We start from the raw sequence: 18,707 nt of genomic DNA on the forward strand, positions 1-18,707 counted from the left end.
TCTCTGGGGTCCGCACTTTTAGCCGCGGCTCGCGCCCGTCTCTGGAGCTCCTTTAAGCAGCGTTCTTAATCCCCTCTCCTCGCGCACCAGGAAATAAAGAGGGAAAAAAAGTCTCTTGCCTCTTCGGCAAGTCCAGACTTTTCCCCGGACTCCCTCCCGGCTAGCCGCCACGCACTAACGCCCTGCAGGCTGTGTTCACGCCGCCAACCAGAAGCCCGAGCCTCAGCTCCCAGCCCCGCCCGCCCCGGCGGGTGAGCAGTCAAGCCTCTCGGCTGGTGAGTGCCGGTCGGCCCTGATCCTCTGGGCTGGAATCTCTCTGCTTTGCCCTCCGCACCCCTGTTGCTGTGCTCTCCTCCGTGGCTCCGAAGCTCCCCCACTCCGCCACCCGCAGTCTCCGCCCGCGAAGGGGCTTCCTAGTGTGTGGACACTTTTCCTCCTTCACAGCTCCCTCCCGTTGGTGCAGGTCCCGTCCCTATCCTTTTGTCTCTGTTTATTTTTTTCTTTTGCCCTAACCAGGTACGTGGGGGGTTTCTTGCCTTTTGGGAGGTCTGAGGTCTTCTGCCAGCGTTCAGTAGGTGTTCTGTAGGAGTTGTTCCACGTGTAGATGTATTTCTGGTGTATTCTTGGGGAGGAAGGTGATCTCCCAGTCTTTTATTATTAAGTATGATGTTAGCTGTAGGATCTTTAGAAAATTTGCTTTTGACCTGGAGTGGAGATTATGGCCCAATAATCAACTTCTAGTTTTATGTTTGTTTTCCTAATTCATAAATCCAAATCCATAAATGCTTTCAGATTTGCATTATATTACTTATTTTATAGGTTTGATAACTTGAAAATGTTTTGTTTAGCAATGCAAGTGACAGAAAAAGCACATCTTTCAAGAAATCAGTAAAATCCAGTCTTCATCCATATTGGTAGGCTTTTATATCAACTTCTTTTTCATGCAGTTGTAATAATTTTTCAGAATTACTTCAGAATTATATTTCTAATCAGGACAGACATAATTCTCTTGGATATTGTAAATGTTTCCTGTCTGCTTATCAGAGGAAGTATTTGACGTTGAAAAGGGCTGAAATAGTATGTGTGACTTTATATGTGAGTTTGTTTTACATGTGAAAGAGGGTTGTAAACTGAGGTCAAAATGTCATAAAATAGAGAAGAACAAAGAAATTGTAATAAAAATTGCCCATAATGCCATCATCCAAGACTAACCATCAACTCAGGAAAACTATTTAATAGGAGTATATGTATGCCTTCATTTTATCATTCTATCAGTTTTTTTCATACTTTATTTTTTACAGAGTTACAGTCATGTTGTAATATTGTTATGTTACCTGCTTTACCACTTAATTACTATAATTTTTAAAAATCTATAAATGGTCTTTCTCTACATGTACCATAATGATTTAAATTATTTCCTGTTTAGGATGTTTCAGTATTTCCTTTATTTTTATCTATCTTTGCTATTTTCAGTGGTGCTATAATGATGAATTGTTTTGTGCATTAATCCTTTTTTTACATTTGACTGCTTCAAATAGCTTTCTAAAAATGAAATTTATGAATTTAAGATTATGATCCTATGTCAGGCATTTTATACATGCTGCTAGATTAAACATAAACATTTTAACATCATATTTACACTATAATTTATCAACTTTGTTTTGTTTTTTTAAGAGTACGAAGATGGTGATCTATCATCTTGGATCAACAGGGAGAGGTTTCAGAATTATCTTACAATGGATGGCTTCCTCTTGTATGAACTTGGAGATACCGGTAACAAGCATATATACAACTCTCCATCACACTACAAAACTTTTCCTTAACTGATTACTTCAATCTGTAGAAAATGAATTTTTTAAGTTCTATTTCATAATATCATTCCTTCTTTCAGACCTGAATGCCACTTCAACTTTATGAGACTATAGATTAATATTAACCAAAGAACATACCTTTGCATGTGGAATAAAGATTAGCTAGAAAGGGTTTACTAATAGAAGTGATAGTGACAGGGAAAACAGCGCCTGGAGAATAAGGAAATGAGAAAAAATAACCAACCAGAAAGCTGTCTGCCGGACGCTGATTTTGTAATAGGAGTTGGAATACAAATTAGCACAACCTTTGAAAGCCTGCTTTTACCTGTGAAGAAAATATGGGCATCAGATTGGCATGGTTTCTTGAAGTTACGTAATTGAAAATGATAAGCAAAGCAAATATAAATATAGATGCAAAACAGAAAGCTGTAAGGAACAACAGCTGTAAGGACTGGTCTAAAATAGATATGAACTACAAAAACTGTAAGAAGCTAACCATGTAAATTTTAGGAGGAAGTGTTCTGTAAATTTATAATGAATTACAAATAAGAAATAAGTCATGGTTATTATTGCCACATTTGCTTCCATTCACAACTTTATGATAGTTGGATGACGTATAGTTTTAGATTAAAAGAATGGGAAAATGTTATTCAAGGCTCAATTTTTTAATCTCAGAAATAATAGGTATAGAGTTTCCTCTTCATGATTTCCTGCTCTTGGATCTGGTTAAGAATACAAATTAGAAGCGCTCCAACACATTTTTCTGTTACTTTGTAACTTTCACAGGATGGTATTTGTTCTGGTTCCTGAGCCTTCTTTTAATGTTCTGTGTCTGGTGATGCTTCTGTCTTTGCTTTCCTTGCAGAGGGAGGTGTGTGTTAGTGTTGGAAGTTGACATGGATACTGTCAGAGACTGTGGGTTTACCTGCTGATTCATGCAGGCCCGCGTGAAGGGAAAAGGGAGAGAATGTAGGAATATGGTAGTTCTGCTCTCAGTACAGCATCGAAGGAGGTGGCAATTAAAATAGGCAGCTTTGCCAAAGCTCTTCAGTGTCTTCTCCCAGATTGATTTGGAAAGAAGTTGGCTATGGCAGTGTTTCTTTGTGTTCCCAGTGTAATTGCCCTGGTTGGGTGTCAGCTTTGGCTGTGCCCCACTCGTGGTCCTACCTGGACACTTGTCATATAAGCCCCACAACAGACTCCTGGCCCTCGGTGGCTTCAGACACCTAGTGTATTTTCAGGACTTCTGACGACTGCAGGTCCCTGCATCTTCCGACTCGTGCTTACTTTCCCGTTTTGTCTCACTCTCTCCCATCTCCGGCCACGCTGACTGTTCAGTTTCCTGAAAAGGCTGTGTACCTTGCACCAGAGCACCTTTAAACATTCTGTTTTCTTTGCCTGGAAAAGTGTAGTGAATTTATATTCATCTGTCAAACTCAGACCAAATACTGCTTTCTTAGGAAAGTCTTTCACTAACCCCCTGGAATTACATTAGTTTGCTCTTATAAAATGTTCTTTTATAAACCCCATGTCCCCGTCCTCCCCAAGTCTTCTGATTGTTAACCACACGTCTGTGTGTGTGGGATTTTCTTCCCCAAGTGCAGAGCTGTGTCCGTGTGCTCCTCACTGTGGCCTCGGGAACTAGCCCTGTGCCGGGTCCACTGCTCAGCACCCAGTGACTGTGAACTTAATACGCGAGAAACCCACTGTGTCGGCCTGTGGGAAGATGCTGGACATGTTGTAGGCATTTTGAAAAAAATTCATGAAGCACTTTAAATTAAAGGCATAACAGTAAAAACCAAACACTGAACAGTAAATGCAGTAATATTTCAAGAGGGGAAATAAACATTATGAACTAATGTTTTTAGCTGAGGGTTAAAAGAAGCGTCAAGATTGTGTAGAATTTAAAGTTTGTATAGAATTTAAGTATGAAATTAGAGAAGATATGGGGATGAGATTGAAAGATTGTCGATTTAATCCTACATTTATGTACCTACTCTGAGCCGGAAACTATCCCAGCATTTTTGTACATGTAATCTCATTCAACTCTCCAGATGACTTTGAAATAGGTAATAGTTTCTAAAATAAGTTGGCGTCCGCTGAGGTTAAGGCACGTGGCTAATGGATGCTGTGCTTCACTGTTGTTCTCCCAGGCCTGGAACATGATAGACCCTGCTGGATTGCAGGGTCTGGTCTTCTGACTTCCATACCAGTGCTCTGGTTGTTACGTCACGCTGCCGTCCTGGAGGATGTCAGAGATGAATATGATTTATGTTCTGTTGAGGGTTAAATAAATTTGAGTCAGTTTTATTTTGTGCATTAATTACTAGCAAACAGTGGTCCATGGTGCCAAAGGGAATAACATTGTAAAAATCATTTTCTTGTTCTATACCATTTTTTCAGAGCTGTAGTCATTCTTAGTATATTTCTTTTATCAACTGGTTCCTTATAGTTTTAGTTTTCAACAAAATACTTTAGTGTGCGGGTTGTGTGAAAAAAATAACAGTTTGAGTATATGAATTGTTAAATATTTACTGTTATTGATATTTACATTTCAGGGATGGGAGGTGGTGGGAGTTTGTCACTTGGAGTCAACAGTTCACTGTTTCACTCTGTTAAGCATAACATGTTTAAGATAATGGGAATTGAATTCTGGAAACTATATACTGTTTTCCTATTCATTGCTACAGTAATAATTGAAAAGTTTAATGAGGATTATTGAATTTAGATATGTCATTCTTAATTTCAGGAAAGCTTGTGGCTATTGCAGTAATTGATGAGAAAAATACATCAGTTGAACATACCAGGTATGGTGCCTTGAAATAGTTTTAAGCTTCATATATCATCCAATTCAGATAAACATGGCTTCAGATAAACTTGACATAGTATCTTACTTTTCCTGCAGTGTTAGATATTAGATAAGGCAGCATATATGATAATTGAGTAATTATATTTTTCAAGTTGATGAAATGGAATATTCATGTATTTTTTGTTTTGTCACAGATTAAAGTCAATTATTCAGGAAGTTGCTAGAGATTATAGAGACCAGTTCCACAGGTAGGTGTTTGCATTCTGGAAGGCTCCATTATCTTTGTCTAATTAGGTTTTGTAATACAGTAAAGCAAACATAGGAGTATTTCATACTTTCAAAGATGAATCAAGGAGCTGAAGTGAATTACAGCATGTAGCATTTCAGTATGAATTGTTTGAAGTTTATTGATATATGTCTTACAGGTTAAAAAAAAAACTTGTAATTTGTATCATACCTGAGTCTTGATAGGATTGGGGATAAGTTGGTGGTAAGAAAATATGCACATACAGGCATATACCTCAGAGGTATGGTGGGCTTGGCTCCAGCCCAGCGCAGTACAGCAAGTCGCATGAAAGTTTCGGTTTTATTTAACATATAAAAGTTACGTGTTTGTATATTAAGTGTGCAGTAGCATTGTGTCTAAAAACTGTGCGCACTTGAAAAATGCTGACCGTCATCTGAGGCTTCAGTGAGTTGTAATCCTTTTGCTGGTGGAGGGTCTTGCCCCAATGTTGATGGCTGCTGACTGGCCAGGGTGGTGGTCACCGCAGGTCAGGGTGGCTGTGGCTTTTTCTTAAAATGGGACAGCGGTGAAGCTTGCCTCATCCATTGACTCTTCCTTTCATGAACGATTTTTCCATAGCGCTGGTAGCATTTTACCCATAGTCGAACATCTTTCAAAATTTGAAGCAGTCCTCTCAAACCTTGCTCCTTTGTCAACTAAGTCTATGTAATATTCTGAATCCTCTAAATGTTTTCATTTCAACAGTCCTCACAGCCCCCTCACCAGGAGTAGATTCCTGGAACCACTTTTAAGGAACCTCTTCGTCTGCTCATCCGGAGGAAGCAGCTCCTCATCCATTCAGGTTTCATCACAAGATTATACCAATTCATTCACATCTTCAGGCTCCTCTTCTAAGTCTAGTTTTCTTACTGTATTCACCACATCTGCAATTACCTCCTCTCCTGAAATATTGAACCCCTCAAAATCATCCATGAGGGTTGGAATCAGCTTCTTCCAAACTCCTGTTAATGGTGATATTTGATCTCTTCCTGTGAATCATGAATGTTCTTAATGGCATCTAGAATGGTGAATCCTTGCCAGAGGTTTTCAGTTTACTTTGCCCAGATTCATCAGAGGAATCACTATCTATGGCAGCTGTGGCCTTAGGATACGCGTTTCTTCAATAAGAAGACTTGAAAGTCAAAATGACTCCTTGATCCGTGAGCTGCAGAATGGGTGTTGTGTTAGCAGGAGTGAAGACAGTATTAATCTTATTGTGCATCTCCATTAGAGCTCTTGGGTGACCGAAGTGCATTGTCAATGAGTAGTAATATTTTGAAAGGAATCTCTTTTTTTCTGAGCAGTAGGTCTCAACAGTGAGGCTTAAAATATTCACTAAACCATGTTGTAAATAGATGTGCTGCATCCAGGCCTTGTTGTTCATTTGTAGGGCAAAAGGCAGGATAGATTTAGCATAAATCTTAAGGACCCTAGTATTTTCAGAATGGTAAATGAGCATTGGCTTCAACTTAAAGTCACCAACTATGTTTGCCCCTAACAAGATAGTCAGCCTGTCCTTTGAAGTTTTGAAGCCAGGCATTGTTGACTTCTCTCTAGCTAGAAATCCTAGATGGTGGCTTCTTCCAGTATAAGGCTGTTTCATCTACACTGAAAATCTGTTGTTTAGTGTAGCCACCTTCATGACTTATCTTAGCTGGACCTTCTGGATACCTTGCTGCAGCTTCTACATCAGCACTGGCTGATTCACCTTGCACTTCATGTTACGAAGATGGCTTCTTTGCCTAAACCTCATGAACCCACCTCTGCTAGCTTTAGACTTTTCTTCTACAGCTTCCTCTCCTCTCTTAGCCTTCATAGAATTGAAGAGAGTTTGGGCCTTGCTTTGGATTAGGCTTCGCCTTAAGGAAATATTGTGGCTGGTTTGATGACCTACCCAGACCACAGAAACTTTTCTGCATATCAGTAATAAGGTTGTTTTACTTTCTTACCATTCATGTATTCACTGGAGTAGCACTTTTAATTTCCTTCAAGAAGTTTTTCCTTTGCATTCACAACTTGGCTAATTGTTTGCTGGAAGAGGCCTAGCTTTCAGCCTATCTGAGCTTCCAACTTCCCTTCCTTACTAAGTTTGATCTTTTATAGCTTTTGATTTAAAGTGAAAGACGTGGGACTCTTACACTTGAACATTTAGAGGCCATTGTAGTGTTATTAACTGGTCTAATTTCAATATTGTTGGGTCTCAAGGAATAGGGAGGCCCAGGGAGAGGGGGAGGGAGAGAGATGGGGGGAACGGCTGGTTGGTGGAGCAGTCAGAACACACAAAACATTTATTGCTTAAATTCGAAGTCTTGTATGGGCACAGTTTGTGGCACCCCAAACATCACAATGGTAACATCAAAAATCACTGCTCACAGATCACCAGAGCAGATATAATAATAATGAATAAAGTTCGAAATATTGTGAGAATTACCAAAAATGTGACACAGAGACATGAAGTGAGCAAATGCTGTTGGAAAAATAGCACAGATAGACTCACTCAAAGCAGGGTTGCCAGAAACCTTCAGATTGTAAAATAACATAGTATCTGGGAACTGCAGTAAAGCAAAGCCCAATAAAAGGAGGTTGCCTGTATACTCATACATTTGAAATAAAATTAAATGAGCAATCACAAGTCAGATACAGACAGATGACGATTTTAACAGGAACTCAAAGAATAATGGAACATAAAAAATAGGTGACATTTTTTCCTGTATGCTAAATCAGTTTGTTACTGTCATAAAAGACAGTCAATATAAATTTGTTACATTACTTAATTATTATGTCCTTTTTATTCTAAGTCTTCTAATGATATATCAATGATATATGTATTTCTTGTGTTACACAGTATGAAACAAAATAGAAATGTCTTAAAATTTGCTTAATTTGTTACGTTTGTATCTCAAAAGCCAGTAGGATTCATACTTTTTTATATTTATTGTATGTGATTGATATGTTAAATGTTTACAGTGTTTGCATGCTTACCAAACCCTAAATTCAGTGCTTTGTATTTATCTTTTTTTTGTATTTAATATTGTCCTCTCTTTCTCTGTTCTTTTCGGTTGTTGTTGATTAGGGATTTTCAGTTTGGCCACATGGATGGAAATGACTATATAAATACCTTGCTGATGGAGTAAGTAAAATGCTAAATGACAAAATGATTTTGCTATCAACTCTATCAATTTTTTTTTTTTGCCACACTGTGTGGCTTGTGGGATTTTAGTTCCCTGACAAGGGATTGAACCTGTGCCCCCTGCAGTGGAAGCACGGAGTCCTAACCACTGGACCTCCAGGGAAGTCCTGATTCTATCAAGTTTTAAATTTCTGTTTTTCAGAGACAGGCAGGACTAATAGCTGAAAAAAGCAAACCTTTGTATATGCTAATGCAGATATTCTCCCATTAAATATTTACTTTAGTCTTTAAATCTGTATTTGAAACTTATTAAACTTTAAAGTTCTCTATACTAAAAAAAAAAAACCTCCCAATTTAATGTTGACAATTTATAGTATTTTGGAAAGAAAACATCATTCAAAAACTTGTAAACTTTGTAGTTTCTGTTTAATATGAACCCTAAGTTCAGTTTTAATGAATAAATGTAACTTAAGTAGAAAATTTTTAGCATTCAAGAATTGCTATTCTAGAAGAATTTAACAGACGAAAGTAAGTTAATAGGAAAACTTTGCAGCTCTAATATAATATTGATTATGCTTATGATGTAAAGATCTGATTTGTCACTTCAGAAAGTTGATATTAGAAAACATTTACCAGACCTATACTGAATTAATAAGTTTCAAATAAAAGCCTACTCTATTCAGCGGATGTTTAGTGAATATTTGCTGTAAGTCACACACTGTGTTTGGCATTGCACTGTTGATGCAAAAAAATGAGTAAATTATAGAGGCCCTGTCTTCAGATGCTCACGGTCTGCTGGGTGAGACAGCACGGTGACTCCAGCACTGTGTGGGAAGGCCTGTGTGGTACAGAGCTCTGGAAGCACGGAGAGACCCAGCCACACCAAAATGCACAGCAAGGCGCAGGGGCTCAGGAAACGCTTGCCACAAGAGCCGGTAATTAAGGGAGAGTCTAATGAATGAGAAGTAGCTGAATGAAGAATGCAGCGAGGTTATTTCAGGCAGAGTGTAATAGCAAACACAAGAGTGTTTGGAAAATGGGTCTTAAAATAGCCTGGACGTGAAGATGGCGGAAGCCCTCCAGAGCTTTACCAACTCATAAACCCAGAATAACATTCATAACTTTCAGGTAAGAGCCTAAAATTACGAAGTAAAGTACCTTTATTCATTTATAATCAATTCATTATCCTTAAACCAATAAGAATTTGAGAGGGTTTACCGAAGACATAAAGTACCAGATGTAATATATAATGAAGACCGAAATCAAGACAAAGGGAAATAAAATAAAGGATCTATACAATTACTAAAGGTACTTAAACAATTTGAATTTTTAATACTCAAGACAAAGTAGAAAAACATTGTTTATACATTTCCCGTCCCCTATAGAATAACTGTTGCTTATAGGAGTATGGCTGACCTTGTAGAAACCTAAGAGAAATTGCTATGCTATATAATCTCATAAAGGGGGGGCACATTATAATAGAAATATATTTTTAATAGGATCTTTACAGTATATATAGTAGGGACTTCGATACAACCATTTATAATGTCCTTGGAGGCAAGCCAATAAAGTGATGCAGTAAAACATTTTGGGCAAGAGGCTAAAGCAATTTGTATCTGATAAAGAACTCCTTGATTCAGGATAATATTCAGAATTTCTAGAGATGGATGGACATTCCTTCATGAGTATTATTTCTAATGTGAGTTGTGAGATAGAAGTTTTGCTGCAGTTATGGTCAGAGAACAATAATCTCTACCACCAACCTTATTGTTTGGTTTTTTTTTAAATTCATACTTGGCTTTTTTTTGAGAGAAGAGAGAAGGCATATAACGATGGCTATATAATAATCGAAAGTCCTTAACAAGCACTTACTCTGTGACCAACACTGTACTGAGTTGTCAATGTATGTTTTCTGACTTTTACACTAACTCAGTAAGGTATAAGTACTGTTATTTCCATTTTATATAGATGAGGAAATTGAAATTTCTTAGAAGAAACTCAAGGAAGTTAAATAATAAGCCAAAGGATGCTCAGCAAGTAAGTCAAAGAGATCCAGTCCTCAAATGCAGATCTCTCTTACTGCAAAATCTCCTAACTACTGTAAGATCAGTATTGACACATAAATTAGTAGAATTTAATAAGTATTGATGCCTAAAAGTTTTTAACTTAGGGCAAATCTGTGATATTATATAAGATAGTTAACACTGTAGCGTTGACGATGTTTTTTACTTTTTCTCAAAGTAAACAGGGTACTCTCAGACCTTTGGTCTATTAAATTATTTTGTGTTTGATTTTTGTGAGTATAGTTAAGAGGGAATAGGATGAGGTGCTATTTTTCATCGTTATTCATATGGAATTATTTCAGAACAGATTGTTTCTAGTTCAGCTGTGTATTTAACTTTTTCATAAGATATATTTTTATAGGAAGACCAGGTTCTACTTCATTCCATAAAAATAGAATTTTGCTACTGATGCAGTATGATAACTAAACTGCTATAAGTTAAAAAGTTGTCTCACGTTTTTATAAACAAGAATGAAGCTAAGTTTTTTTTTAGTTACAGTTAATTATTGCCTAACAATAATACCGGATAACAAAACACCCTGATACCCAGTGGCATAAAACAGCAATCCTTTATTCTCTCTCACTCGTCTGGGCTTGGCTAACCTTAGCCGGGTACAGCCAGACGTGGCTCCAAGCTGCCAGTTAGGTCCATGTCTACCCTACGTGTCTTCCATGTCCTTGACCCTGGAGGGATATTTTCCTGGGGGATATTCTTCTCATGGCAATAGCAGAAACACAAGAAGGCAAGCACATTTCAAGCCTCTGCTTCAGTCATTTCCGTACCTTCCCACTGGCCAAACCACACGGCTGAGCCCAACATCACGGATCATGTTTTGCCTCAAGAGAGAAGGATGTGGTGTGGGGAGGGATAGAGAATTATAAACAAGGAAGCAACCTCCTGGACCCAGTTACTTATGTGGTGATAATACAGTGCTGTAAACTGTTTCTACTGTAGAGTTGTGCTTTTGCATAATACATTCATATAGACATATGAATAACCATAAACTGATAATGTAGGTGGCATACCGAATTAAGCACCTTTTTATGATTATGCAAAACCCTATCCTTGAAGGGATAAGAAATTATTTGAAGTAAATGACACATTAGTAATATTATGGTTTTTGTCTGCAAACTGAATTGACGTCTAGTATATCACTGAAGCACCCAAGAGGATGGGGTGATTATACCATAGGGTAGTGGGTGTTCAGAGAATTTGGAATAGTATTTATTGAATGTGTATTATGTATTGATATAAGGAATGTGCTGGATATTTAACTTGAATTTTCTCATTTAACTTCTGTAGCAAGATAGGTACCCTGCCCCCCACACCTTTATTCATTTATAAATGAAAAATATGAGCCTTAAAGTTGTGGGAAAGCATCAGATCCGAACACAGGCAGTGTAACTCTGGAGACCATGCTGTTCCCTCTCTAGTTGCCTGAACGCCCTTTAACTGAGGTGGGCTGTATATGATTAAAGTGATGGTATTTAAGATAAACTTGTGGCCAGGAATTATATTGCCCAAAGTTTATACTTCACACATAATAATTTTTATCCTTAGGTTTGATCGTGAATACTCATTTGTCTGATGTTGTATACTAATAGTTTTCATAAATGTTAATTTAGCTATTTTTTAAATTGATGCATAATTTGAATTTTTCTTTATGTAAACAAAGGAAGGCAAAGCTATTATAGCTCCCTCCTTTTGCACTTCTAGTTATTTAGATATAATTCAAATAAGTATCAGAATATTTGTTGTCTCTGTGTTTAACATGTATTTTGATTTCTTTTGTTTTTCTATTTTCAGTGAATTAAAAGTCCCAACTGTGGTTGTACTGAATACTTCAAACCAACAGTACTTTTTACTAGATAGACAGATTAAGAATGCAGAAGACATGGTCCAGTTCATTAATGACGTTTTGGATGGCACAGTAGATGTGAGTTTTTGCTTTAATTGCAATGGGGTGATGGGAGGAGGTGGAGGAGAAATGAGTTATGTTCTTCTGATTCTCAAAGAAAGAGTCGGCCATCACCCGGGGTGAGGGGCAGGCCTCCATCCTTGCTTCTCTCACATGATAGGCAGTCACCTTCCCCAGGACCTAAGTGGCAGAGGCTGCTAATGGGTGGAATGTTATTTGGAGGACGTAGGTTGTCATAGTGATGGGGGGAGGTGTTACTGGCATTTAGAGTCAGGGACTAGTGATGCTAAGAGGTCTGCAGGGTACAGAGCTATCTGATAGTGAACTTCCTGACTCTTAGTACCTCTCTGGATTCAAGAATACAGTTGCATTAAGTTACTTGGATTGGTTTTCTAAAAAAACCTGTGAATAGCACCACAGTTTCTTAAAAGATCAGGAAATGTATTTAAAACCAGCCCCAGTGGAGTGTTCCAAATAAAATCCTACAAAATATTTCTCAGAAATGATGAATGGATAATCTTAACTGTTTTTTTCTGTAAACCATATTGCAGTGATTTTCAAACTGGGTTGTAGCCCGTATTTAGAGGGTCATGAAATCACGTCAGCAGGTTGTGGCCAACATGCATCTTAATTCAATAAACTAGAATAAAATAAGAAGAGAAGAGACTTCAGGGCTTTGGTGAAGTGTAACTATTCCTTTGTGAGACTTGTCTCAGCTTTACACAAACTATGTTTGAAAGTTGCTTCACAGAGTAACACGTATTTCTTCTTTGGAAACACTCTTGATCACGCATAGTAGGCATTTTATATTTGTGAAAATAACACTTGTTGAAATGATGCTCACCTGTATGAGTGAGAACCCTTCTATTTGTAAGTTAGTGAAATTCAAGGAATGAGCCAGACTTTAGGCATGGCTGAATGCAGGGATTTGATGGATTTTCATCCGGAATTTTTCTCCCTCTCCCTTCCAGCACTTTTTTCTTTTTGGGTTTCATCATCGGAGAGACTTGCCCTGCAGGACAGTGAGGATATCCTGCAGCAACCGTAACACTCTCAGCTAAACTGAAAAGCTGGGCAGGCCGGCACTTGGGTGGGTCAGCCTCAGCCGAGCTGCTTGGACTGTGATCAGGGAGGATGCATTTTCAGAGGAGAATCAAACCGTGTTCATACAAGAGAGCAGAAGGAGGGTGGGACAGAAAAACCAGTAAATATTTACTCCGTGGCTCTTTCAGGTGCTCTGTGTAATCTTTTGTAGTCAACTCTTGACCAGCAATTGTAAGATTACCTAACAGAAAAATGAAATAATAGTACTGAAATAACAATTGTTTTCTTCTTGTTAAATTTAAGGCCCAAGGAGGGGATAGCATTTTGCAGAGATTGAAAAGAATAGTATTTGATGCCAAATCTACTATTGTGGTAAGTTGTGACAGTGTGTTTAGTGTCACTAATAATTGAGACTATATCGGTATATAGGTTATGTCTAACTAAGGTAAAATCTGGAATTTCAAAGGATTCGGTAAAAATACGTATTCTTAACTTGCAAGATAAGAACTAGTACATATTTACGTTAAGAAAAGATACTAATCAGGTGGATATTAAGTTTCTCCAATTATTCATTTCTGTATGATTGGTGAGTTAACTGGAATTCAGAATCACTGAACCTGGTAGCATGACTTAAAGTGTTTTTCAGAGTTTCTTTCCTCCTCCTGCCCTTCTCAGTCCTTGGATCTGAAGCCTTCTTGCTGAGAACTCTAAGAATCTCTCTTACGATCCCAGCTTCCACTGTCAGTCAGCCTGACTGCAGGGCAGCCCTCAATTTGTTGGAGCCTTAAACTTAGTTCTAGTTGTCTGTCTTGAGCTCCTCCACGGGTATTTTCGTTCATTACGGCCAAAAGCAAAACAGAGCTAACCTTCTTCTGTTGGTGGGAAGTAAAGTCACGCTAATAACTCATTAGTTGCTCCGTGCATCCTTCAGTTTGTCAGTGACCTTCTTTCTACGGATTCGGATTGGGCCCTTATCCCATTATGTGTGGCCGCTGCACTAGCCTCCACTTGGTCTTCACGCTTCCTCTTGCCCTGCCTCCAGTCCTCTGCCTAATTAGTATCACTAAAATAATCAGTTCTGATCACTTTCCTTCCCTTTTCCTGTGATGCCCCTCACAATTCTCTGTCTGTCTCACATATTCTCCTCCTCAGTCTTTGAGCTCACACTGTACCCTGGCCTGCCTTGTTCTTACGCTTAAATTTCTGCCTCAAAACACCTTTATTCTGTGATGCCTTTTTCCATTATCTCAATCCAAAGTGACCCTGCTCTCCTCTGAACTTGTCTATTTAGTTCTCAAGAGTTATAGTCACAATCCATAGAATATATTATAGTTGAAAAACCTATTCAGTTAAATTGCTTTTACTTTTCTGGGAGCCGAGGAGACAGTATATAAACTGAGGGAAATTATTAAGTTAATGTTGCTTTACTACTAACCAGACAAGTAAAAAATATTTAAAATGTTATGTGAAGAGAATATTGTATGGTCAATAACCACCCTTCTCCATAGCAGATTCCTATAGCCAGGATATAACTGCACAGCTCTTGGCACATAATAGCCATCTCAAAGAGACCTTTGTGATTAATGTGAGAAAAATAAACATCTTTTGAAAAGGTAGTGGACAATTTGGTGCCTTTTTCTGCTGCCAATAGCTGGTTATACATACACACGTACATGGGTATAAACTTTCTAAAGGGCCTTTCACATGATGGTCACAACGGAAATATTGACATTGATTCACTGGAACTAAAAGCAAGTTGGATGGCAGCAAGAGGAAGAAATCTGTAGTGGTTTTGAATTCATTTGTGCGTTTTATATCAGAATACCAATGAGGGATGTAACTATCTTTCCACAGTCTATATTCAAGAGCTCTCCACTTATGGGCTGCTTTCTCTTTGGCCTGCCACTGGGTGTCATCAGCGTCATGTGCTACGGCATCTACACGGCTGACGCAGACGGAGGTTACACAGAAGAACGCTATGAAGTGTCCAAAGGTGAGACGGGAAGCCCAGAACCGGTTGAAGAGAGCAAAGAAAAACAGGAGCCCAGGAGTGGGGACTCTCTGGTGCCTGCAGTGCAAGAACCCAAAGACGTGTTAGAAAAGAAGAAAGACTGAGACTTTACCAAGATAAAATATTTCATAGGATTTCAAATTATTAAAGAGTCTATTCATTGAATTTAGACATTTAATCATGACCTTTACAGAAGAGAACATGGTGTTTGTATTTTGCTAACATCAACTGCATGGGTTATAAAATAGTCCTTCCGTAAATGGGGAGATGTTTGGAGCAAAGAGATGAAACGTTTGTCTAAAACAAACAAAATCAAAACACTCCATCAAAGTTTACCTTATAGATGTTGTTCTACCAGATCAGTTCTATTTGCATGTTTCTCTATCTGAATATTCTGTGACAAAATTAAGATTCTTGGGCAGAATATTTAAATTGGCCAGGCAGGTAGAAGATACGTGTGTGATAGAGAAAAATAACACCTCCACCTCCTACCATCCATTCTCCTCATGTTTTGGATAAGATTTATATGGACAAAATTAAGTCTTTAAAATTTAGGCACTTTAAGGAGAACTAATAACTTTTTCCAAGGATCAAATTAAGATTATGAGATAAAATAATTTGGTTTTATACAGCATAGTGATTTTATTTTGTTATTTTTAAAGGAGAGGAAATGTTACTTTTTACCTTTATACTCAGTTACATTATAAAACTTTCATACGGGCCTATATCGTGGGAAAAAAAAATAGTCTTATGTTTAATCTTTGCAGCAGAAACAGGATTTACTTGGATCAGTGATTTCAAATGATGCCCTGGACACTGAGAAGGTGTCTCAGCCAACACTGCAGGAAGGGAGGGGGGTCTCTGTCACCCCTACACTGCTTTAGCCAGAACAGCATACTTTTATTTCTCTGTTTTATATATTGGGATTTCGTCTAAAATTTCTTCTTTGGTAAAAAGCTCCTGCTGCTTTTTAAAAAGTAATATATATCATGTTTTTATTTTATGGTATGGTAACTTTATAGTAATTTATAATCTAGTGTGTGTGTATGTATATCTATATATACACATACACACATATGAAATTTATTGACATACATCTGTTGTGTAATATTATGGGCGAGTCTGTGTTCATAATGAGTAATGAGTGGCATAATCAGCCTGTTAAAGAAACTTCATGTCCAGTGATTAAAGACATCTGCCAGTTACCTTCTCCGTCCTCCCCGTTGTTATCCATTTCAGCTAATGACCTCTCATCTTCTCTCCATAACGGAATAACATAGGAATTCTATCCCAAGTTATGTACAAAAACTGGTGTCTTTTAAATAACAGTGTGGTATGTTTATGGTAGATTAGTTTATGTTTGAGACCTTCATTTTAGCTAAGTTTAGGATTTTTATTAAGTGACTATAATCTGGGTGGTTATTCATTGAGTTATGAAACATTTTTAAATGTTTCATCACTTTAAAACTATGTAATTCATGGTCCTGATAGTGAAGCTGTTTAGGGCTGTGGTCCCCAGGGCAGCCTGGGGCTATTTCTGATGCCAAGCTGATCACTACCAACCCGAGGCTCTTGTGCTTTTGTCCTAAGGAGTTACTAAGAGTTGCTCTCTCGTACCTTTCAGTATATAGTCATTACTTGTTCTTGATGTTTATAATGATAAATTATTATCATTTTTATAAATGAAGCACGTATGCAGTCCCAGGAAATTTCACGAAATACTAGAAGGAAATGTTATTCTTAAATGGAAACTGGAGATAAATGCTGTTAATTTAACAAGGAAATTTCTCTCTAAAGAGTAATGAGAGAGTCTTTTGGAAAATAGATATTAATGTTGGCAGCAGTCAAGCTTATTTTGCAGCTGTGAAAAGCTTAGCTAAATACAGATGCCTCACGTTAGTCTCGGCCTGGTAGGGAAGTTACAGCTTAGCCACTACCAGTGACAGGAGGAAGCTGTAAAAATGTCATGGCTTCTTTCTTCATGTTTATCACTAACAGGTGTCTGTTATCTGCGTGGTTTTGTCTTTTGTCAAGCACACCTATAATTTAAAGACCAAAACAGGGAAAAGAAAAAAAAGGAGCAAAGCTTAATATGTATCAACAAAGTCCAGTGTTCTTTGTATTTCGAGATTTTCTTGTCTATAAATTAATGCCTTAGTTCTCTGTTATCTTTTTTCACAACACTATACTGTTGCCCCATATTCTTATTTGTGTTTTCAGAATGTGTCTATTTGGGAAACAAAAAGTGTAGATGGTTTGTAAGTGAATAATTTTTTTTTATTAAAATTTTGCTTTTGACTTGTCTCTACTTTAGGATATTGTCACAATATCCTCACAAAACAAGTTGAAAGTTTTTGCTCACTAGTATCGTTTTCCCCTCAATGTGGTATCAGCGTTTACTAGAAATGCTGTTTTCGTTTTAGGAAAAATTACTTCAAAATAAAGGAAGGTTTCTTAATGAATCTTGTAGAAGAACATAGATATCATCCTAATTCAGTGATGAATCTCACTGTGATTACATATCAATAGGGGGAATACCCTTCAGTAAGTCGGAGTTTTGCCTTCTCTTTAAGTTGCAATAAAGTTCCGTTTCTGACTTCTAATATTCAAGATGCTAGATGCTTGCTGTTGCTGAATCTGGTGCTCAGACAGTTTTTAAAGATATTTCAAAGAGAGAAAGTGCATGTTTTTATGGAGCAGTGCACCTCATTGTAGCTTGCCGTCCTTTTTGTTTCATTGTATACGTTAATATTTCTCTGTATCTGAAACTTAGGTGGATTAGACCTGGAGTTTTCACTTGCTTCTTTATACATAGTGCTCCCTGGTATCTGAGTTAGAAATAACGTGAAGAGCCAAATGTCTAGCGGCTGAAGGACGGGTCTATATGAATAGTAAATAGTAAAACAATTAGCTATATTGTTTTCATTCAGTGGATATTTGTTCTTGTTGATATTTCTTGTGTTTTGTTTCAGGGGCTTTTGGGCTTTGATTTTGCAAAAAGTAATTTAAATATTTTCATCTTTGCTTCATATGATATGGAAGTAGGACAGGGAAAAATCACTCAGCTATTCTTTTTATATAGAGAGTGTTCAAATAAACAATTGTAGGATGTTAAGACTATCAATTAATTGGTGGGATTAGGTTTGCCATTTTATTTTTATAAATATATATTTTTTCTGAATGTGTCTGAGTCCAAGAGTGGGCAAAAAATAATTTTCTACTTTGGACTAATCTATAAAGGGTTTTGAAAGTTTGTGTTACTAACGTGTTGAATTCATGATATCCTGCCTTAAGGCACCAATTGTAAATCTTCATTTTTCTAAAATAAATTAATTGAAAACATGTAACCGTTTGTTATTTTTACCATTTATCTTTTGGTTGTCTGGGATGTAAATAATTCTCTATGCAAAGCAAAAAGGACAGTTGAGACTTCATCTTCCACAGTGTTTTTTTTTTCCTTTTATTAATTGTAAGTTATTTGTAATTATAGAAAATAGTTTTAAAATTTAAACAGACTTGATAGAGATAAGATTGTAATCTAATTCTTTCATATTGAAGGTGAAGAACCTGAGATTCATAGGTTTGATATATTTTGTATTTGTAAAACCTGACCATTTTAAATATTAATTACAGAG

General features: G+C 37.3%; 1 protein-coding gene across 2 annotated transcripts in view; it reads left to right on the forward strand.

Annotated features, from left to right (window-relative positions):
* Positions 1-18,414, forward strand: part of TMX3 (thioredoxin related transmembrane protein 3) — a 46,755-nt gene extending 28,341 nt beyond the window's left edge. For both annotated transcript variants that reach the window (XM_024754895.1, XM_024754896.1), the window contains 7 exons: positions 1,675-1,773; positions 4,561-4,618; positions 4,815-4,868; positions 7,980-8,036; positions 11,906-12,035; positions 13,365-13,433; positions 14,916-18,414. In XM_024754895.1, the coding sequence (XP_024610663.1) occupies positions 1,675-1,773; positions 4,561-4,618; positions 4,815-4,868; positions 7,980-8,036; positions 11,906-12,035; positions 13,365-13,433; positions 14,916-15,176 (728 nt within the window). In that variant the 3' untranslated portion in view covers positions 15,177-18,414. The remainder of the gene's footprint in view (positions 1-1,674; positions 1,774-4,560; positions 4,619-4,814; positions 4,869-7,979; positions 8,037-11,905; positions 12,036-13,364; positions 13,434-14,915) is intronic.
* Positions 18,415-18,707: the final 293 nt, after the last annotated feature.

Source organism: Neophocaena asiaeorientalis, unplaced genomic scaffold, assembly GCF_003031525.2.
Source record: "Neophocaena asiaeorientalis asiaeorientalis breed wild unplaced genomic scaffold, Neophocaena_asiaeorientalis_V1.1 scaffold124, whole genome shotgun sequence".
Lineage (NCBI taxonomy): Eukaryota > Metazoa > Chordata > Mammalia > Artiodactyla > Phocoenidae > Neophocaena > Neophocaena asiaeorientalis.